A 24,014-nucleotide genomic window follows, 5' to 3' on the forward strand; every position below is an offset into this window, starting at 1 on the left:
ATGTATGTACCCCTTCATTAGTGTTTGAGGGGTTTTTTCTCTCTGACTGTGTTCTCTCTAAAACTGCTGGCAAAGCCACTTGCTTGAGGAGGGTGGAACTGAAGTGCAGCACTTCCTTTCAGAGTACATTATTCGGTGATGGGCAGGCAAAATTACTTCACTGGGTGTTTATCTGCCCTTCTAATGGACGTGAGGTCTAAACCCCTTTCCCCGGATGACTTTCCTGTGTTTAAGTACCCGAGTTCCCTGAGCTAGAGTTTATCTGCTTTTTAGCACTGGGCATGGCACAAAGATTTATGTTGTTCTGTGTGACCATACCAGTCATCCATCACTATTAATTACAAAAAAATCTTCTTGTTTTTAAAAGCCCTTTGAATTAGCTTCCATTATGAAGCTCTATCACAAATGGTCAAATGCCAATGAACAAAGAGTAGGAAAACATGCTTGAAAACACCTTTGTGATCTGTCTAGGCTGCTATGTCAGGGAGCAAGTCAAGGGATTTAGGTGACTAGAGATGACTTTCCTCAGCCAAATTTAGCTGAAAGTTACACAAGCAAGTTACCTCACCTCTCTCCAGAGTCAATGGGAAGAGATAGACTGCTTCAGCAACAGTTCATGCAAACATGAAATAAATACCAAATCCAGGTGGAATGATTAACCCTCTGGAGATGCTTCTTGCTATCCATTCATTGTAGAAACCATCTCAGAATATGGAGCTAATCATTAAAAGATCTTTGCTTATGTAAGATGAATGCTCGACTTCCCAGTGGTTCTAAAATTATGGCAACCTTGTATGTAAAAAAGGAACAGATAAAAGCATCTGAGGAGAATTTATAAATATCTGAACTCAGTTATTCCACTTAAAAACAAAAGTATTATTTTTTTCTACTGAAGATGAGGAAATCATACTAAGAGTAAACATGACAGATAGTTTTGTCTGCCAAAAAACAAATAGCATGGCTACTTCTTCATCTAGAGAATTCCCTTTAAAGTAGTTACACCAAGGTAAAAAGACATTACTTAATTTCTTTTCATAATAAGAACAAAAAAGTATATTTAAACTATGCCAAGTCCTTCCTAATGAGGCATCTGTTTGTACATATTCTACATCTTTCTAACTACCAAACCCATCCTATCACCCACCACTTTGTATTACTTTTATTTTTGTTCCAGCTGCCATGCCAAAGCTACATGCACACCACTACTCACATCACTAAATGCTATTAACAGGGCAGGCTGCAAAAATTGAGATATTAGGCTACTAACATTAGGTTTTAACTGATGTCAGTGTATTTGCCACCTAGTGTTTGAGTTTGCAGAGCTCACTTCTATTCCATTCAGCTGTAAACATGAAGTCCAAACACTTGCTTCTTACATGAAAATTAAAACAATGTTCTTACAGAATCACTCATTTCCAGGGCTTGAGACTTTTAGTAAAATCCCAATATTGCATGCCTTCCAGCTGACCACTGGACATTAATATGATTTGATCACAGTGTTACTGCTAATCAAACCCCTATCATTTGACATTTTCCCTCTTCCTGGACTTGGAAAATCTACAAAGAATGGCCTTAACAGTCTTCTCATGGTACAGATTTTTCAGAGCCCAGACTCTGCCTGGCCCTCAAGGGCAACTGGGATGCACATCAAGGATCAAATCCCTTCTTTCACCCATGAGGGCAGACCTGTACCTCCTCCCCTGGCTGTAAAGCAGTTTCACTTGCTGGCAGATAAGCAAGGGCAGCGAGGAGCAGGGCAGTGGTTGGGAAGGGGAGGCCTCAGGAGCTGGTTCATGTGCAAAGGCTACAAGTCCTGAACAGGTGAGGGATCAGCTCCACTGGACAGACACAGACTGCCCTGGATGACAGGCAATTGCACACAATCAGCAGCACCTTGGCCACCTCTTTGGTAACAGGAACAGGCCAACACAAAAGTCTAAAGGGAATTTTTTTTCAGTTTTAAAAGAGTGAGCTGGACTCCTCCCAGGTCCTGCAGAGTCCAGACACCACTCCCTGTGAGCAGGGCAAGAGCATTAGCACAGGTGTACTGGGATATGGCTGCATGCAGTGTCCCTGCAGTATCAGACTGCTAGACTGACTCAGTTTTACACTCAGGTTCTGAACAAGGCTGCTCACCAGTCCTATGAACATATGGCTCTTGCAGGGGGGAAAAGCCCACTCTTGACTTTGGCTGTGGCATACCCATAATGCCTCCACTTGAATTTCCCCAGTTTGATCTCGTTTATATTTCAAGGAAATTATCCTAAATGTCTATTTATTTATTGTTAAACCAAACATATTAGGTGTGTTAATGTTTCACCATGTGCTCTCACTGCCCCATTCCAGGAAGCCCCACTGTGACAACAGGATTTTTCAGTGGGGCCAGACTCATCCCATATGCCAACACCAGCCCTCTGCATGGCTCTTGCTGCTGTCTGACAGGGAAGGAGTTAAAATCCTAATTTTCCTATTGCACTTCACTTTAAAGATAACCCTCTTTTATTACAGCATGGCTCAAACCCTTGGCTTGCACTGACATTGCTCAGCAGAGCATTTGGTTTTCTCTTTACATCGCATTTTAGCGAATGTTGCGTTTTATAAGATAAAATGATAAATGGCCTGACTTAAATGACCGGAGGGTATCTACTTTCCTGCTACTCTATTTAAAAGGTTTCTGTGAACATTTTACACACCTTATTGTGTGACTGTGGCTGTCTAATAGCAAAGGAAACAATAGCCTCTGATGTCCACAGAGGCAGGGCATACCACACAGGTGCCATGTTTTACAACACCACTATATCTTGTCATTCAGAAGTGCTCCCTGAACAAATTGCCTGTCATATTTAAAGATAAAATCTGACAGTGCCAGAGCTGACAAGTAGTCCTCAACCCTGACATACAACACAGAGCTGAATTTTGCTAGATTCACTGTAGATGGATTTGTCTTTAGAGATTCACAGCAAAGCTAACTGCTGGCAGAGCAGCAGAAATTATTTCAAAACATTGCTAAGTGTCAGACTTTATTAAATGGTTGCTTTAAAAAGGGGGGAATAGCTTCTGTGTTAGATTTAGAAAAGAACTATACAGAAATGTTTTTACATATTTTACTTCTCCATAAAATAATGATTTACAGTGTTTCTAAATAATAGAAAATCCTGCCGTACATTTCAGGGTTGCTCCTTAGCACTGGGATTTTTATTTACACTACAGGAACTTGTATTCTTTTATCTTTTGCCCTGTGAGGCTCTGAAAGGTACATACAATAAATGAGAATTAGAAAGGAGTGACAGAGTGTTCAGCACTGCTCAGGGGGTGATGGGGAGCAGTCAGAGGCCTGCCTTGGGAAGCAAACACTGATGCTGCAGTGCTGTTTACCTCTGGCAACACCAAAGAGAGCAGAGCAGGGAGGCTACAGAGCTACAACACAAGTGGCACTGGCAGACGGGCAGAGGTAGGGCAGGTACTCCACAGGAATGTTGAAACCCCAGCCTGCAACTACTTTCAGATCAGGCCCTTTTTGTTCTCTTTTGGAGTTCTGAGGGGTAAAGAGCCACATAGACATTCATTTGCTTGTGCAGCTCTTTGTAACCATTCTATGGCTTCATTAGATACCTGTACATTTAACTCCCTCCTTGGCCACAGAATGCAAACTTTTGAATGTATAGCTGGAGATATTTTTCTGTTCCTGTTTATTAGCCACTAACAAGGAGCTACATGGTTGTTCTCAAAGAGGAAAAAAAGGCATAAAATATTATGGCACATGACAAAACGTGCCACGTTGTGTCAAACCATTTCACAAAGACAGCCTTGATGTTGAGATGTCTTTTCACACCTACTGCCAGCTGAGTACTGAAGTGATGCAAAGGGGATGTGCCAGCAACAGCACCTGGCTGCCCCCCCAGCCAGCCCAGCACTGCCCCAGCACCCTGCTGCTGCCATCAGTGGGACAGGGACAGGACACAGCTGTAGGTGACATCAGCTGGTGCCACAGAGAGTGCAGGTAAGGGCAAGCAGGATGCCAGGGCAGCAGACAGAGTGTCACCAGCAATCACAGGAGAGCTATCACAGGGAGCAGAGGCAGCTGACTCTCAAAATCACAGAATGGCTGGGGTTGGAAGAGACCTTATAGATCAGCTTGTTCCAAGCCCCCTGCACTGGGCAAGGACACTTTCCCCTGGACCCAAACCTCAAACACTTCCAGGGCTGTGACTTCACAGCTTCTCTGGGTAACCTATTCCAGCGTCTCATCACTACCACTGAGTTATGTTTCTTCAAGGAAAGGGACCCCCATCACAGGGTCAGGGCCAGCAGTAAGTGCAAGTACCTACAAAAAAGCTGGGAAAGAGACAAGGAGGGTAAGAGGGAGAGCTGTGCCCTCTCCCACACCAGGTGACAGCAAGAAGGTGGGAGCAGAGACGCTGCAGCCACGATTCTGAAGAGGTTGAGGTGCTGCCATGCAGCTTGAACTTCTGACAAGCCAGTGCTGATGTAGGAGTCAGAAGTATTATGCAAGTGTCCAAAATGGATGATTGACACCAGTTAAATCAGGATCAATGACTGGAGAGCCTACTGCTGCATCTTGCATGTAAAAGTGACATGTGCAGAAAGCTGAGGAATTACAAAATAGAAAATTAAGTGGTCAGAGACAGGCAAAATCTCAGCTACTGCCCCCACCTCCAACTTGTATTTCAGCCCCAGGCCTGCCATGAAAATCAGGATTTGAATTTAAGAATAATGGTTGAAAAATGCCTTTCTGTGAATCAGTAATATGGAATCAGAGGAGTAAACAAACTCACCCTGCTTTTGTTCACATACACATGAGCTCAGTGTTGGCTCTAGTGCCTTCTAACTGCTGGGATCTCCCTTCCCTGCCACAGGATTACTGCACACCCATGGTGTCCTCCCTGTGCTGCTGACTCTGGGGCAGGTTTGCTGCTAGAGTGTGCACAGTCCTGCACAATGTGGGGAAATAATGTCTGAGTATGAGAGGGAGAAAGTTCAGATGTAGACACAGCTCACTGTCTCCAATGAAATCACCCCTGCCCAGCCCTACCCCAGACCCTCCATGGCTGAGACTTATGCCATGGACACAGTGAAGGTATGAATTCATCCAGGTATGAATTCTAATCGCAGCTCTAACTTGATTTTGGCAGCCCCTTCTGAATGCCTCTTTTACTGTCCATCTCAGCTGGGTCCCTGGATTTCAACCCCAGGAGTGGTTCTTGTGCTTTTCATCTGTTGGATAAAAGTATCTGCTGCTGTCACCAGCTGCACTTAGTCCAAGAAGAAAATAACCCAGACTTTACTAAGGTGACCCACACAGGGACACTTCTCACTGTCTGCAACAGAGGAGCCACTTACATGAGTTTCATTTTCTCTCTCACAGAACTCTTCTATAACATGGACCTATCTACTAGTCACTACACTACAAAAATCTCCCCAAGTACCCCATCATCCTGTTTCCTTCAAAGCATGACTTTGCCTTAGAAATAGTGTTAGCAAAAGATGTAATTGTCATTCTCCTGGGCTGCATCAAATCTTATTTAAGGATGGATCTCCTCTCAATTTCTCTTAGAGGCACTTTACCCTAGAGAGAACCAATCCATTATTGGAAGAAGTTCTGACCCCATTAGCTGGGCAGATGTGTTTTTGAACTACAGACCCCTGAGCATCCTCAATCCAAGATGAGCTGGCTCAGGCAATGATGTGGGGAAGGGATGCATCCTCAGAGATCCCTTTGCATCCTGCTCTGCACCAGGCAAGTGCCGAATGTGCACTGCAATAGGCACCTGAGAGATCACCCTGTCCAGCAGTTCATTGAAATGAGTCAATGGAAGGGTATGCAGACAAATACAAAATGCTGGGAAGTGTAACTTTGGATGTATGCTATGTTTAAAAAAAAACAACAAAAAAAACCATTGGAGAGAAATTCCTTGTGATTTATAATTCTCACATAGGCATGTACAAAAAATCAGTGTGTTATATTGAACTTTTTAAAAAGACTGCTCTGTTCCAAGCCTGCTTCATGCATGTTTAACTCTGCCCCCCTGAGAATACCAGAAAATGCATAATACAAGAATTTGCAACCTTTAAAAGTGGAAATGTCATAAATTAGTCTTAGTTAGTCAGTTGTGGCCCTGACACTAATGAAAGTGCTGTTGTCCAATATGCTTTGCTCTACATTGATTTTTCTTATATCTGCTGGGAGTTCTAGTAAAAGAACAATAGATCTAATAATAATATCAGTAAAGCAAAGAAAGTAACGAACAGTGAGCTCTTCAGTATATACAGGTCAAGCCACAATCAATTTCCAGATTTGAAATTATATTTTTAAAATGTATGTTTAATACAAGATCTCGTTCCAAGTCTATCAAGTCAAAGCTTGTATAGTTTCAAGTTCCTGAATGACTGCTTTATCAAGTAGCCCACACTTAGGCCCCAGAGGTTAAGCAATAAAGGAGAAACAAAAATAACTTAAAAGTTTCTGCAGCTAGTTGAATCCAGCAACAGCTTCTTAAACCGCTTTTACATTCCTACAGTTTGACATACCATAAAGCCACAAGATACATTGAAAAGCTATGAATTTGCTAAGTAGGATTTCACTTCCTCTTGTTGTTAGAGGCCATTAAGTTTATTAGATGTTAGCAGAATACTTGTAAACAGAAAATATGAAGGCTTATGAAAAGTGTCCTTTATTTTCACCTTAATAATTAACATGCAACTAGGAACAGGATAGCAGAAACCTAATTAATGAAGTGCTGCTATTTTCAAAACCTTAGTGATAATTATGCAGCAAGTTTTATACAGACCAGATGAGAGGAAATATAATTGTGCAAAGGGGGAATCATATAGATTAGATGACAACTTGCATGTATGTCTTTAGAAGATAAACTGATTCAGTTACGAACTCTAAAAGCATACTCTGGACCCACTGAAAAAGCAAGAATCCATAGTGATACAAACTTTTACAAACCTTGTGCCTGTGTCCCTGCAGCAAAGATTATTGCATCTTTTTCATTTATTTATTTTTTCTGGAAGGTCACCACTGCCATGTGTTTAACCCATTTTTAGGAAAAGTTAAGGAAAAGTATACTCTGAGAGTAAAAAAAAGGAAGAAAAAAGGAAAAGCTCAAGGCTTTCTAGATCCCAGGGACACTCATCTTGGTCTTTCTAAATACATATATCACAATGGATTATAAGAAATGTTTCAGACTAACATTGGTTTTGCAAATGGGTCTCCATCCAGTTGCCTGGCTTTTATTTAAATCAATTAAACGTTTTCTAAAGCCAAGGAAACAATGTTCTAGGCTAAGATATCAAATTTCTCACCTCTTGGATGCCTTGCTGACTCTGAGCTGGAGTGTGTGTTAATAATGCTCTCTGTCAACTTTTTTACTTGGAGACTCTGTTCCATCCTGGCCAATATTAGTCACATTTCCATCATCTCTTGGCTGGAATCTACTAATGCAGAATAATTTGGGCACACAGCCTTTGGCCTTAAGGGAACCCCAGGAATTACAGAGCACTGCAGTGCACCTCAGCCACATGCCCATGTGCACATCTAATCACTCTCCTGATCTCTACAAGGGCTCCTGTCAGAGCATCACAGGAAATCTGCAGTTTCAGTCCTTGCCTTGCTCTCCCACTTGAATCTGGGATAGCATGGACACAGCTTTCCACAAGGAAAGAGACAGCTAAGGACAACTACTCCTCTGACATAGCAGAATCGTACACAAAATCTGATATGGGTGTGTATAAATCTGTGAAATGAAACTCTTTATGAATGGACATCACAAACCTCACTACCTTAGTCTATGTACAAGACACATTTCTTTGACATTGCCTTGTTTAACATGACTACATATATTTTAAATTGCAAGCTCTTACTGCAACAAACACGGAACAGGTTACACACTCAGGCTGATGCAGTTTTGGTGGGCACTGAGTTCCTACTACTCACATAATGTAACAGTTTGTGTCAGAAGTGGGAAGTGTAAGGAAGTGTAAGGTTGCACTCCAGAAGAATGTGTTCTAAACCTAGCAGAGACATAATTTTTTGCTGAAGGAAACACTCTTACAGGGAATAGAAGTCAGTCTTTCTCATTTATGATGAGTCTTACCAGAGGCACAGAAATTATTCTTATTTCCTTACTAGAGGATTTACAATATAACCAGTTCTTAATTCTATCAATTCAAGAATCAAAACAAACCCTCCACCATCTATTTTTTCTGTTTACCATTATTAAATTGCCAGCATAGGCAGATGAGGGTGCTTGGACTTGACACACAGTTCAGGTTGTGTGCAATGTGCCACTGAAGAATAGACTCAGCATCTTTGAGTCTGGTGCTTTGACAAAGTTTCTCTCTCCCTATTTGGCATATAGAGAGCTTACAGAACCCAATTTTGTCACCTATGCACCTGAACCTCCATGCACTGCAACAATGAGATATTGAAGACCAGAACTAACAGCCTCTAAAGGACAAATGACAGATAAACAGACTCTTGAAGTAGTTTATTTGATAAATGTCAGTAAATTAGTAAATACATAGTACAAACTTACATATCACTGTATATCTTGCAGAGCTCTATAAATAGATCTTAAGAAAAAGTAGCAGTACTAAATAAAAAAGGAGTCAAAATAACCTAATAAATTGGTTTGAAAAGAAATGTACTTCAGGGAATATCTGACACATAATTCTAAAGTTTTCTCACTTTAAGGTCACATCAGCCTAACAAAGAACAAAACTCTTTAATAACATTACTGTTAATACTGAGACAAAAGGGAAAGAAGGGACATCAGTCAATAGAAAAGAACAGCAATAGAAGAATTGTGGAATTCTTTGATGTTGGATAATAATTTATTAGGATGTTCATAAAAATAGCTAGTAAAAGAGTGCTCTCAGTAAAGTACTACCAGACTACCAAATAAGTACCACACCAAAGTGCTAACAGGTGCATAACCAGCATTCCAGTTTGCTTCAAGAACTCACCTTCACCTTGGTAAAAATAGCACAAATACCAACAGGGTATTATTAGGTATATCTTAGGAGTTTCCTAATACAGCAGCTGTACCACCTTGTGGGGCATACAGTGGAAATACTTAAAACAGATCTAGAAGAGTGGGGATAGTATTATTTTATATTGTATTTTATACTGCATATTCTCCATGGAATCATTTCAATCCAATAAAATCTCTTCCCCATTGAGAGCTCAGGGACTTGGAATGTAACAAAAAGATTCACTGGAAAGTTTTAATCAAACCTTAGGAAGTCTGAAAGATCTCTATTATATGAGATATATTATTGTATGTTATGCAATTAAATATTGTGCTAAATATGACATGAGTAGGACAGATTCCAGCTCAACTTTCAGCTATAATTTTGGAGGACAACAAGTTCTGTGAGAGCATCTTTAATCTGTAAACTGAGCTGATTACTGGAAGTAACAGAGATATGCCAGCAACAGGGGGTTACATAACACTCCTTCCAGCGTTGGTACTCAGATCCCAGCTGCACTTTTCACCCCTGCCTCAGTTTCTCTGTGTAAAGCATCCTGATATCTTAAGATAAAGAGCCACTTTTAAAATATCAATAAAATTAGATACATTTTTCAGTGAAGCTGTTGAGGAAAGAGATCCTGGAAAATTTCTTCCTGTTTCATATGTAACATCTTCAGGGTTACAATGAACTAGGAAAAGTTAAAAATTTATGACATTAAAGAGGTAATTTCACTGCATTTTCTTTTTTCCTTTTTCATGCAGACATTCATCTTCCACAAGAAACAAAGCTTCTCAAGATATACTGGAGAGCAAAATGCTCAAGTCATACACACTTAATTTCAAAGTTATGTTGCTACTCTGAGAGAGAAATCAATGTATACTATATTAAAAACAATCATCAGAGCCCTTCAGATGATTGGAAAGCTTAACTTTGAATGCAATTCAACCTAATAGAGGCTTTAATGGCTTTTGACAGATTGTTCCACTGATCAAGGGACATGTATGAAAATAACTGCCTACCAAGCCCTGATTTGATTTTAAGAAAAGAAAACTGAAGGTTAATGGTAAACAGAAGTTGATTGTTCACATTTTCACTGAAATAACTCTATCTGACCTGTTCTTAGAAGCAGTGGAATAAAGGATAATGGGAATCTTATACACCTGACTTTTTACTTTAGCCTGTAATCAAGGGGACTAATCAGACCAAGATGTGTTGGCATGAAAGCAAGTATTTGACCATAGGGAGGGGGAGGAGAACAACTTTTGTGACCAAATTCTTGATCATCATGGACAAGCCCTGTAAAACCAGTGGAGATTTAGAGGATGTAAACCACAGCACAATACATCCTTTAGGATTATGAATGTTATCTCTTAACCAACAAGAAGAGAAATGATAGTTCCCATGACATGTGAAGTGCTCATGCCTAAATATCAACATTTTAATGTGCTAATTTTATCAGTTATTTCTTGGCTTTTATTTTACATGTTATTCAGCCAGTTCTGTAGCCTTTCTATGTACAGTCTTTTTTGTAATTGTATATATTATCTTCTTTTGTCCAATGAATGCCCTCAGGCTAAGATGAAGAGGACAGATGAATGTAAATGAAGGTGCAAGCCCAGCCACGTTGAAGAGTTAGTATGGACAGGAAAGAGAGCAGTGTTTCTATTCAGGATTGCCTCTGCCTGTACAGGTGGTGTAGCCACAGTCCTTCATCACTCCCTAGCAGCTCCCACCCTCTAAAGGCAGATTATGATAGTCCTGAACTTTCTACTCTTATGGGGAGTGCAATGGGTGTCTGCTTTTGATGAGGAACCTCATGCAAAGAGAATTGTCTGACCCTTTCCTGTGTGATATCACTGTCCTGGTGGGACAGGACAGAAGATGAGCTGCAGCAACTTGAATCCCAAATGAGAAGGAGAATGTTTGTAAGTACTCAGTCCATGGAGTTGGGAATGAGAGTTTCTCATCCCTGTTGCTACAGTGGAACAACCATTCTTCCCAACTCTGTAACCTTGGTGTGAGCTGACAGTGGTCAGCTATCAGCAGAAAGCTGAGGACTGGCTGTCAGGGGCAGGAAGGCATTTAGGGAGCCAACATTAACTTTGCACCAGGTGGTAACAATTAAGGGAGGGATCCTGACCTGCACTGTACAAGTTTGAGCTCAATGACTCCCATATGAGCCCAGTTAATGAAGTTGTGGCCTTGAGAAAGCACATCCTTGGGTCTCGTGTGCATCTCACCTCGTCTCTCTTGCCCTGCTCTCAGCCCAGCTTAGATGGAAACCTAAGCCTGGCCTGGTTTAATATCCAACAGCCCAAACTCCACTGCATGGCACTGGACTGATGGAACAGCACTGCTATACCAACTCTTAACACACCACAGTATTTTAGTCACCTTTCATGATGGATTTTAATTATCTTTTGATTTCTGTCCTGTTACATGACTGGAATCCCTAAATCTGCCCCACTGCACTAAGCAGTCCAGCATGATTTTATAGTGTATGTTGTACCACTACAAGTGAACCTAAAACCATATTCAGATGATAATAAGACAACAGATTGGGATATTTATTATGGTGCATGTTACCCATCCTGCACAGTTTTCAGTTGCTGATTACTCACGGCATTCTTATTTACCCTTAAAATAATCAGAACCTGCTGTAAAGCTTAGAACATAAGTATTAGGCCTTCAAAATCTACTGTATTGAGATTAATTTTATTTATTTACATAACCTTTTCAGCAGAAGAAAGGACCTATGGGATAAAATATTTTCATATACAGGGATATGAACAAAGCATTATAAAAATATTTCTAATTACATTGCATAACACAGCAGTTTTCTATCAAATACTTTAAAATAGTCTGTATCTTTCATTCCCCAAATTACAGAAACAAAAGAAGTTTTTCATTTTCTGCCAACATTTTCTTTCTATCAGTGTAAAACCAACTCTGTATCAGATTTATAAAAGAAAGCCCTTGCCTTGAGCATTTCATTTGTACTGGTTCCATGTTTAGTCAGTAGCTTTTGTAAAATTGATGAATATTGTCTAAAGGCAAGTGCAGACAGGCAAACAGATCTGTATCTTCTGCAATCCATTTAGCCTGACACACACGTGCAAGGAAACTATTTTACCTCAATTCAGTCCTGGCTGATGAAAAGTAAATGTAAGCAAAGCCGTGAACTTCACCATTTTAAAAGAACCACTGAATTTAATGTCAGAAGTTAATTTATGATTTCACCTCTTCCTTGAAAAAACCTGACCTTGGTCCTCATGCTTCTAAAGCATCCAGGCTTGACAAACAATTGCTATACACAGAACATTAATAAGAGGCTGTGTCTTCCAGCTCATCCAGAAAGGAAATGGGTTATCTAATGCTGGAATATAAATGGATTGCTAAAGAATCATTGAAACAAACTAAATTATAACTACTTGAATAAAGTAAGGAAATCTTCAAAGTATTTGTCAGCTTCTAACACATAATCTAAACACAGGACTAATTTACACTTGATCTCTCAGGGTTTTTATATATATTTACCTTTGTGTTCTCCTTTTGGGGTATCCTTTGGCATTACTATGTGCTTCAAACAATTCCACCATCTTGCTCATGTTATTGCTATCAACTCCTGTGGGCTTTGGAGATATGAAATCTTCTCATACTTCTGCATTTCAACTGAACTCAATCTGGTTATACTGATTTAGATGATGCAAGACTGGAATGCAACACAGAGCCCTAAACCACTTGATTATTGGTATTTTTTCAGTGTTATTCATTCCAAAGGTGTTCATTTGTCCATGTCATTGCTATCCATGGCTTAGAGAACGGCTATCTGACTGCACTGAGACTTGTACTAGTTCAGCTAATTCACTACCTTAAATCTTCAAGCATAGGCAAGACCTGGGAACATGTATTCTAAAAAACCTATTATTACTGCCAGCAGTCTCCTAATAGGTTGTTTTGGTTTGGCTTTATTTTCACTGCTGCTGGAAATAATTATTTGCCAATCATTTTTTCTTAATAGCTTTGCATCCACTTCAGCTACAAACTACATCATTGATGTGCCTTCTCCACCCTTTGTGGTGGTCAGATTCCTTTCAATACTGTGATCCCCGTGGATTTTAGCAGCACTTAATTAAACACAAAGTAATCATAAAGTAACAGCATAAATAAACAGTCCCCCTAAACACTGTGTTAACACTGTTATAGCATCAGCTTGTCAAATTCATATTGCTCATTTCCAAAGCAATATCTGTTTCTGAGAATTGCCTTTTCAAAAGCAGAATTCCCACATCTTCAGCTAGCTTTTCTCAAAGGGATCTCCAAAGTAAACAGTGTTTAGTGTGGCACTAATCCAAATATGTGCTATTTGCCCACTGGTAAAACCAGCTTTAGCTAGTGCAGGGAAGAGAAAGCTATGCCCATAGCAGTATTTCCAAATGTTATGAAATCTATGGCACAAGAGACAACAGATAAATGTGTGGATCAAGGTAATATTATCAAACCTAGTTTAAGTCATAACTTATTCTTCAGAGAGTCTTTATATTCTACAGGGTAACTAAAAGTTTTTGCAGAAGGCCAGGACTACAATGGAAACACTTGATTCAGGTATCTATACTTTTGCTGGCACAGCTTTACTAAAAGTCTTATGAGGTATAATCTCTACTTGATATAATTGTCCTGGCAAAAGCTGGTAGGTGTGGACACAGTTTTATACCACTAAAACTGAATTTTTACTGGCACAGTTTCCTTAGCTCCAGGGAGGTCTGGCATATGTTATACTGTCAAAAGTACAATTTTTGGGAGCACAAGCCTTATCCACACACACAGCAATTTGCCAGTACAGAAAGCTGGTGTGCTCTGGGTGAGCCCGGCCTCAGCAGAGACTTTAAACAGCACTTAACACAGGAGGCAAATTCATTTCTTGGTTGCAACATCAAACTCTGAATCTCACTATCTTCTTTTGTAGTGGTAATACAGCCTGGGTACATTTTCACCATAATGATTTTCTGCTTTTTGTGGCGATGCTGGACACCAGTCCAACCAGTTCAGTTAAAATAGCAATTTACCAAATCAAAATTCTCTATCTCATTCAGGAGCGCCCTGTATCATCCCACACAGAATTGTTCTTTTTATAGCACGTTACTACAGAACATCATAAACAGCTACATTTCTTATGGTATTCTGGGTTTGTGCTCTTAGATCCCACTTGATGCTGCAATACCCAATATCACACAATCTAAATCTAGTTTCTCAGGGAAGCAAACAACCCAAATGGAAGATCTTACTTAGGACCATCAGCTCTTTAGGCAATGCACTGGGACACCTGATCTCAGAATAGAATTCACAACATGCAGAAACAAAGCAATGATTAGGAACTGAATTCTGAATTCCAGGGAGCCCAGGAGGTATAGATTCTCATCAGAAATCTCTCTTAGCAGTATTCACTTGCCATGAGGCAAAATGGTAAGAAAATCTTGGCATCTATGTTAGAATGCTCCTACAGAATTCCTCATCTGAAAAAAATGGTCAAAAAGGGAGCCACTGCACAAAGGAATCTCCAGCATCTCCTGCCCCTCTGTGTTACTGGACAGAGAATTTCCAGCTCTGTTTGGAAGATGTCCAGCAGGCTCACCCCAAGCTGGCCTCTCATTAGGATACCCAGATAATGCAGTCTGCCTTGTCACAGGTGTGAGCTACACCTTGGGTTGCCCAAACCTGCCAGGCCAGAGACAGTTCTGGGCATTCATGGCAGCTGAAATTCAGATACCAAGGGAACGTGTCCAAACACTGGCAGAGTTGGGCCTGCTCAGCCTCAAGAAGAGATGGCTGAGAAGGGACATTACTGATGTCTGTCAGTGTCTGCAGGAGGTGTCAGAGGATGGACCAGGCTCTGCTCCTGGTGCCCAGCAATGGGACAAGAGGAAGGGGCAGGAAGGATGCCCAGGAAGTTCCACCTGGACATGAGCAAGGACTTTGCTGTGGGCACTGAACAGACTGGCCAGAGGATGTGGAGTCTCCCTCACTGGGGATATTCCAGAGCTGTCTGGACACAACCCAGTGCCCTGTGCTCAGTGATGGCCCTGCCTGAGCAGGGAGGTTGGACCAGATGAACCAGAGGGACACCATGTCTTCAAACCATGTCCCATTCTGTCATTCTGTGAAACACAGATATCCCTGGGCTGTAGGGTCAATGGGCATTAGAGTGGAGGAGAAGGAAACTAAAGCTGGTGTTCTGGACTTCAGGCCTTAAAAAACTCATGCTTCTGTAAATCTGGGGGCTGGTCTTTTTGATTATGAGACAGTAATGAAACTACTGTGTAAAGACTGGTAAAATCTGCATTGACACATAAAATAACATATGATCAAGGAATCATAAAGCTGAAAAGATTTATGATAATGACAAAGCTTCTCCCAAGATGACCAGCATCAATAATTCTGGGCTGGAAGGTCACTTGTTATTCTATCCATTGAACAAGATTTTGTAGATAAGCAATTACTTCTTCTAGATCATATGGCAGAGGCATATTACATTCATCATCATCTGTCCAGAAGGGATGGCATTCTGGTTTCTGGTCTTCTGGCAAGCTCTCTGCTGCATCTGACTGGCATCTGAAAAGAAAGGTAAGCAGATAAACCACTTAAGTAAAACTGTATCAAGAAACTGAATACTCAGCAAGGATACATTTGAGTATTAATTTAAAGAGAGAAATGATAATAAAAAAGAAATACGACATCTTCTGACACCAAATGGATTGCACATTTCCAGTGAAGTTGATTTCTGTTGTAGGCTTTGTATTTTCTATAGGGATTTCTCAAAAAGCCAATCACAGAGAAAACTCAGTTAGTGTTTCTTTATATGGTGAATTATTTTTTCATTATCTCAGCTGTTATTTAAAGTATGTGATTAAATCATTATCAGATTTAAATGTTTGCTGGTTTCCAATGTATTACTAGATTATTGAGAAAGATTAAACTGAATTTACTGCATTAAGGTCAGGGGGGATAGATTAAACAACATTAAAGAAGCCAGACTAGCTTTGTAGATGCTGGAGATTTACAAGTGTATCAACCTGCTTAGCACTGAAAAAGGCAATACAAAAAGAGAAAATTCTATAAAGAAAAATGGAAATGGAGGTTAATAACAACTTCCAATGATGAATGGGTGGGCAAAACTTCAATAAAATTAAATTAAGAGGTTAGTGTATGTTAGTCCCCAGAGAAAATGTTGAAATGACAATGTTTTTTATTAAATGGATTATTCATCAATACTAGTGAAGTCTAATTATAATATTCAACTAAACTGCAGTCTGCAGAGGAAAGTTTTTGTAAGTGTCAACCACCACATCTCTAAAGATTAGACTGTAATATATGCTGCATCAAAAACATTATCACAGTTCAAGGAGGATTCCCCCACCCTGCTTTCCCTTCCCCTCAAACAATGTGCACATTGCTGAATAAGTAGTTAATATTTGCAGAGGGGAAAAACAAAGAAAAATGCTGAGAATTATCTTAATTTTGGTATATACTGCAGGTCTATATTGCTCTTTAAAGAGGTAACAACCAAATTGCAGAAATGAACTTTTATCTCTTGTATGACATTTTAAAAAATTTGTAGTCTATGAAGCACATAATTTTTGTAAGAACTTTAAAGTTGTTTTAAACATATATGTGTCTTTCACCCCAGCAGAGTGAACTCTAAAAATACTGACACACGCAACTTCCTTGTCCACACCACTGACCTTCTGGAAGAGACTGTTGCCAAATTAAAGATGTCTTCTTCTCCTGGGAATTATTAATAGCAGTGTAATCCCCATGAGAAAACATACTTCAGCTTTACACCCATGTTGGTGGGTGGTTAATTGCTGCACCAGCATCCTGGGCACTCAATCCATCGTACATTACACTACAAGGACAGTATTAACACATAGCATTCCAATATATCTTCAGCTCTCCACATCAGCCCCTGATAATAGCATCTGTTAACATGCACTAAGTACTATTATGTAGCACATCACTTCATAAATAATAAGATTAGCCGACCTCAGGGCCCTGGGAAGAGTAATGTGTTTAAATGTTCTCATTATTTATTTAAAACAAGAATTAAAGGAACAGAAGCTACTTGTGACAATCCTCTTAGCATAAATATTAAACTGTTTGCATTGATAAGCTGCACTGTACAGAATAACAGAGGATTTGTTTTGCTGGCTGCTTTATAATAGTTGTTATAGCAAATGCAGTTTAGTGTGTGAGTTCTGAGAGGTACTTAACTGATTGTGCCATCATGTTCTGAAGACATCTTCCAAATTATATAAAGGAACAGGAGAAAATGAATATGCAGGGGAAGCTGAAACTAATTACAGCGTAACTCTATAAGGCTTTTAAAACCTTGCTTTATTTTCTGTCTTGGCACAAAATAATACAGTCAGTTTGGTGTGCAGTATAAGACATTCCAGTTTAAGCATTTCCATCTAAAAGTGGACAAATTAACCATGTAGAGATTATTGCAGATGACAAATCACAAAGCTCAGCCAATAAATACTACAGGCATATTATGTGATCTGCAAAATTCAGATAATAATAATAATAATAATAATAATAATAATAATAATAATTCTCTCTCTCCCACATCTATTAACAGTATTCACTGACAGAAAAGATACATCAACCTTTAGCTTCCGCAGCATTCCAGATCCCTTTTTTTACCTTTCATGTCTTTTTTTCCCTCGCTCTCTCACACAACAGATTGACCAGCTTTTCCACCATATGGGTGTCTGTGTTGCTGTAAATGTGGTAGCAGTCATGGTGATGCTGTGCCTGGGCAGCCCAAGAGCCACTCCCTGCCACTTTCCCTTTTCTCTATTTGCTGCCAGCAGAGCCATCGCTGAGAGCTCTCCCCACAACCAGGCACGCGCCTGAAGTTCCAGGCAATCACACAACTGGGGAAGTTTTAGCCATTGCATATTCCATGTGTGTGATTAGAGGAATGGAAGTGCTGGGTCCTGAGACAACAGTCTGAGGACAGAAATGCATCATTGTGCTGTAAAAATATAAGAAAGGGAAAGCAGTGCCATAGGGCTCCAAGGTCAGCGATCCCATGGTGCTTTCGTCCTTCTGTTGGATTTCTACAGCTTTGCTCCGTACTTTGCTGCAAGAACAGCAGGGAATGATACATTTTTATAATTTGTCAATCATCTATTTTGATCAAAATTACAACCCCTGTGCTGAATCTGCTGACATCAAAGACAGCTTAAGCTTTTCATATTCAAAGGTATGGGGCTGGTTCTAGGCAGTCACCGCTGCACCTGGCAGTTCAATACTCAATTCACCTGAAAAACTCCCACAATCTGGAACACTGTCAAAAAAGTGTTTTCTCACTCAGAATTAGGGTGCAAAAACCAGACCTTTCCAGATGAGTACATTTCTGATTAAAAAAAAAAATTCTACAGGAGAAATTGTTCCTAAAATGATCTTTAATTTTTAGCAGTGGAACAGAAGATCTTGCCAAAAGCATAGCAACATTTTAAACTGAAGCAGAATAATCAAAGGCATCTAAATGATTGCAAAGAATTATTTAAAATTCTTTGTATCTGACAGTTAACATGAGTTAGCAACAACTCCTGATAAATAAAAATAAACAAAAAAAAGGCTGAAAACATCGAGCTGTGGTGGTAGTGGGAAAGTATGAAGATTTACAATAATGTAAATTAATGAAAATATTCTGTGTCAATTAAAAACTGTTATATGAGTTACTAGAGTCAAAACTACAAAAGAAAATAGAACTAACCTGTGCATATTATATGTCAAAGTGTGTAAAGAGTGGAAATCACAAAAACTCTGAAATACAGAATAGATTTCAATACTTTATCTGCAGCAGGAGAACAGGAAAACTTGTGATATATTTCAGAGCAATTTAGCTGGAACACATTGACAGTAAGTGTTTAACAACATACTATGGAAAGAACTGTTTGCTTATAGAACACACAAAGCTCCATAGTCCCTTCTTTCTTACTAAAACAATCAAGACTTGTGATAGTTTCAATTAAAAAAGCCCATTTTTAGTTACTGTTGAAGAGCACACTGTCACTCCCTCTACCCTCTAAAGCTCCCATAATTTTCATAACCTTTTTGTCTGTTTTTGACAAATGGACTTTGCTCATTAATATTTACCAATGTTAGCTAAGTGATGACAAACATTTATATGACTGTTTGACTATCTGCATAACAGCACATGATGCTTTCCCTGGAAGGTGGCTGATATCTCCATGGGCAGGTGTGCATTCACTGAGAGACACCTGCCTGGTCACGGTTCCCTGGACTGCACTGAGTTTTGGTGATCAGGGTGTCACCTACATTAGAGGACACTGATCACGATGCTAAAATTAACCAAGCTAGCTAAAGTGTGTGTTAATTATGAGTATGCAAGCAGTCAATAAAAGGTTAATGCAAAAGTCAAAGGATAAATTTATTTCAGTATTGCATCACTCTACTGACTAAATGACTAACATTATGCTTTGTTTTTAATCAATATATTTTACAGTAATGCGTGAGTCATTGATTCGAAAAAACATCTTTTTTCTAATAGTTAAGTTTTGCAACTATTAAGTATCAAGTGTCAATATACTTCAAACACTCTTTCTTCAGAGCAAATACCTTCTTGTTTTGTTGTCAGGAACAGGAATGCATAGAAGTCAAGAGGCAGCCTCGGGTTCTGCTAATGAATGTGATTAATGCAAATAAGAATTATTACCTAAGAACCTAAATAAGGTACTGTGAATTAGAGCCCCTGGATTCTCTTGCACTGTTTGTCTACTCCACAGAAGCGTAGTCAAATCAGATCAATAGGGGTCAATCTGTGGCTCAGACTGCACAGGCATATTAAGAGTGAGGATATAAACAGTCTTTATAAACCTGAGATGGTTCTAATTCAGTTGCCTAGTCCCAGCAGTTCAAAGACCAATGGAGATGCCATGGAAATTCATAGGGTAAGATAAAGAAAATGGGTCTGGCTGACTTCCCCATGCACTGATATGGTCAGAAGGGGAGGATGGGGCATTTGTCCTTCAGGTACAAAAGCTCACACCTATACACGCTTACTCCAGCATTCCTGAAATTTTATGTTTTTTATGGGGAGCTATTTTCTCCCTCCATTTATGCTGGAAAAAAGGTGTTACTGTAGTGTTACTAAAAATTTCAGGGTAACTTTTAAAACAATGACCCAGGCAAAAAAAAGCATTTGGATCACTTTACTAAGACAAATGCATCCCTGAAACCCAGACTGACATCGCTTAAAATGGCACAGCTCTGCTAACATGGGGCTGTGCTGTTCTGAGTAAGAGCAAGAGCAGCAACTTCTTTAGACACCATCTTTCACTCTGAAAACTCACAATGACTTTACACCTATGGGTCACATATTACACAAATATGGGTTATTAATGTAACAACACAGAGCTCTGCTGTGGAACACAAATCCTGCTAGTATGGGTACCTGGGACATGGAGATTTGCTTGTAGGTTTGGATTTTTTCATATTCAAACTCAGCATGGAAATTATTATGTAAACTACACAAAGTTACTCTAATCTTAGTATTAGGATAATCTCATGTCATTTCAAGATGACACTCTTAGTTGCCAGAGCCTATACAGGAGGATCCAGTGGATTGTCAGCTATCTGAATCATGCAAAGCACAGAGAAAGTATGAGATTATATACATGAGGACAAATACCTCTACCTTGACTTTTCCTTTTTATAAAGTGTATGTCACTGACAGGTATGACAAATTTATTTCTGCTGCTGAAAGCAACACAGTTAAAACCTGAGACCACTTAAGTCACTGTTGAAACTCTCTGATGTCAACAAGGCCAAGATTTCAGTATAAACACATTTCCAGAAACTATTCACAACACACATGAGCTAAGCATAATAATAAACACCATCCAAAAGAAACTATGGAAGGAATGAAAAAGGCTGGGTATAGTTTCTCAAAGTGAAATTTTGCAAGGGATACTCAATTATATAATGCAATTACAATGGTGGCTACATTACTGGCATTGTAAGTCAGCTAATACAACATGGACTAACAAGATGTGATGTTCTGTACTTCAAAGTTGTCACACAAAGGAAAAAAAATTGTTTTATCAAACTGACTTGCTCAGTAAAGAACAGGAAAACTTTAAAGTAAAAATTCAAATTGACCAACAGTGCATGGTTCCAAGGAGGTATGTGATAGCTTTCCATGCCCTTTGGGAGAATGGACACACTGTTCCCAAAGAACAGCGGGAAAAAACACAGCTGAAGAAATGGCAACTCTTCCATTGGGAGCAAAATCCTCAACAGCCATTGTGTCCCTGGTGCCCTCATCCTGCACAGATGATCACTACTCCAGCCTGATCACCTGCATCCAAGGGAAACCAGTCCTGTGCTCTCCCAGAGCTCTTTCTGGAGAACTAATTCAGGACATGAGATCTACATATTCAAAAAATACTGAAAGCTTGACTTCTAATTTATCTTATTTTAGAAGAAATAGCATATACAGAATCAGTATTTCAGCTGGAACATCACCAAAGGTCTTTTGAAAGGTGCTTGGAAAACGTTGACTTATGCCTCATCATGACACAGGTTAGGGTGGAATACTTTCTGATGTCTTTGTTTAAACTCCGTAAAACATAAGGAAGCTAATAATTAAAAACCCTTCACTTGGTATACACTTTTTTAGTTTGCATCCTAAAGACTATTTATTGAAAAAACAGAAGACGGAGAAAATATGAATTTACTGAAATACCATTTTTTAAATGGCTATATCACCAACAAAATTCTAATTTTTCATGCCAAAACTGACATTTTGAAAGTTAGTGAGTTCAATCTAGACTAAAGATTTTATTAGTCTTTTTATTTAACCAGTCAGAAAATGGCCAACTTTGGATAAAGCATTTCTTTCAGTTGTTCCCTGCTTGTCCCTCCTGTGATACTGCACAAGCAAAACCCTCCCAGGTTTACTCTACCTTTTAAGGACAAAACAAATTAAATCAATATTTGATTTTGCAAACTAGATTTTAGAAGTACTGGTCCCAAATAAGCAGTGAAATGAAGTGGCCAGATGGAAAGAGAGCAGTGCTTCATTCTTTTGGACATCTAATCCCCAGTGTATTCCCAAGAAGTCTGTCCCATTTAAAATAAGTCATTGCTGATGTTCTTTCATGTGCTGTAACTACAGTGTGCCCAGCCATAAATAATGGCTGAGACCAGGACTGCATTTATAGAAGGGACAAAATGAGTTTGTTTCCAGATAAGAAACTTGAAAAGAGAGTGCCAGTTTTAAGAAACGGATAGAGGCAATATCAGTTAAATATTAATCGAAGGACAAAAATGTATCAGCTGCACAAAGACGCAAGAACAAATACATTTGCTGACGTGTCAGATGATCTCTCTGTCTGCTTCTTTCAAAAGCTGATAATGGTTCATGTCACTGGTGCTTTTGGCCCTTACCACAGAACCAAAGTTTACAGTCACTGACTCAAGAGCTTTATGCCTTCAGAATAAACCATTCCATTGGAAATGAGGACGCTGGCTACAATATCCTGAGGCATCACTGGACAAAACAGGATAGCCTGAAAACAGCCAGCCTTGTGTGTACGTTGACAAAGTGAATCTATAGCAGAATCCATCTTTAACACTGGCCTGCAGAGTGCATTTTCCTGTTCCACAGAGAGGCAGGGAAGAGATCAATGAACCTAACACTAAACAGGGTGGAACAACAGTTGCATCAGCTTGAAAATGTCAGAGTTTCTATTATTACTCAAATAGTAAACCAGGTAATTATGAGAAAAACCCTCCACATGTTGAAATAACAGCAACTAAAACACTGGTGGAGTCCAACCAAAGGAGTTTTCAAGTGGTGCACCAATGTGCTTCATATGCATTTGTAAAAATACATACAACTCAAAATCATTAAAAAAAAATATGTTGCTCTGTCTTAATTGTAAATAACTTAAAATACTTTCCTCCTACAATATTAATTAAAATCTGTCAAAATGTATTTCAGTCTTTCTAAACTATTTAGCTCAATAACTAAGGAAAAAGATAAAGGTTTGTTTCAGCTACACACTGGGGATTGTAAAGCCCTGAAACCTCAGAAACATTCCATCTCTGGGTGGAAAGAGTGAAAGAAAAGAGGAAACAAGAATCTCCTTTCTCCAAGACAGTAAGCTCTACTGAGAAGTAATTAATAAACAGAAATCTACCTGACTTCTGATGAGTTCATCAGTGACCTTCCTCACCAGCTCTCCCCTAAAAAGGGCAATATCTGGGAGGTGGCTCTGCAGCACTGAGAACAATCCTGGCATCAGATGCACGATGAGAATTTGGCTTCCCCAGACACAGTGTTCCCCCACCTTTGTGTCCAACAGACCCAGAAACTGCCCATGAGAAAATCAGTGCACCTCCTATTCCCACAGGAGAACGTCTGTGTGGGGCAGCCTCAATTCCATGTTTGTTTGATTTTTTAATTAAGAAACATCACTACTCGCTATAAAGTGTAGGGGGTAGGGAAATCCCCCAGAGAAACACTGAATAAATAACATGGCATTTGCTGAAGGATGAAGTTTAATCCAATTTAACTTATAGGTCTAAAAATTGTTCCCTTTCAGTCCTGTTTTCAGATGCTTTTGTTTCCTGTTTTTAGAATAATATGTGTTCAAGGAATGTATCCTGACTGTATGAGAAGCACGTTTATACATATTTATATGCACACCCCTTCACACCAATACTTGCAAAAAATCCCATTAGTCCAAAAGAGACAGCATTTAGGAGGAAATTTTCAGCACCACAGACACAGATTTAGTTACATACTTTTCATGATCAGCAATGGGAAGGGAGTTATTCCCACCGTGTTAAGAATATTTGGCTTTGACTTCAAACAACGTACAAATATATCAACCTCAATATAATTTATATTCTCTCAAAAGGAACCTAAAATTCTCTAAGCCTTTGCTGAGACATCTGATGTTCCAGTCCCCTCT

General features: G+C 39.4%; 1 protein-coding gene across 1 annotated transcript in view; it reads right to left on the reverse strand.

The window, feature by feature from the left end:
* Positions 1-15,370: 15,370 nt before the first annotated feature.
* Positions 15,371-24,014, reverse strand: part of FTO (FTO alpha-ketoglutarate dependent dioxygenase) — a 219,797-nt gene continuing 211,153 nt past the window's right edge. Inside the window, exon 9 of the mRNA XM_014255559.2 lies at positions 15,371-15,609. Coding sequence (XP_014111034.2) covers positions 15,456-15,609 — 154 coding nt within the window. The 3' untranslated portion in view covers positions 15,371-15,455. The remainder of the gene's footprint in view (positions 15,610-24,014) is intronic.

The sequence above is a fragment of the Pseudopodoces humilis genome, chromosome 14, assembly GCF_049639895.1.
Source record: "Pseudopodoces humilis isolate 2021_Gansu_Grassland_sample_001 chromosome 14, ASM4963989v1, whole genome shotgun sequence".
In the NCBI taxonomy this organism is placed as follows: Eukaryota; Metazoa; Chordata; class Aves; order Passeriformes; family Paridae; genus Pseudopodoces; species Pseudopodoces humilis.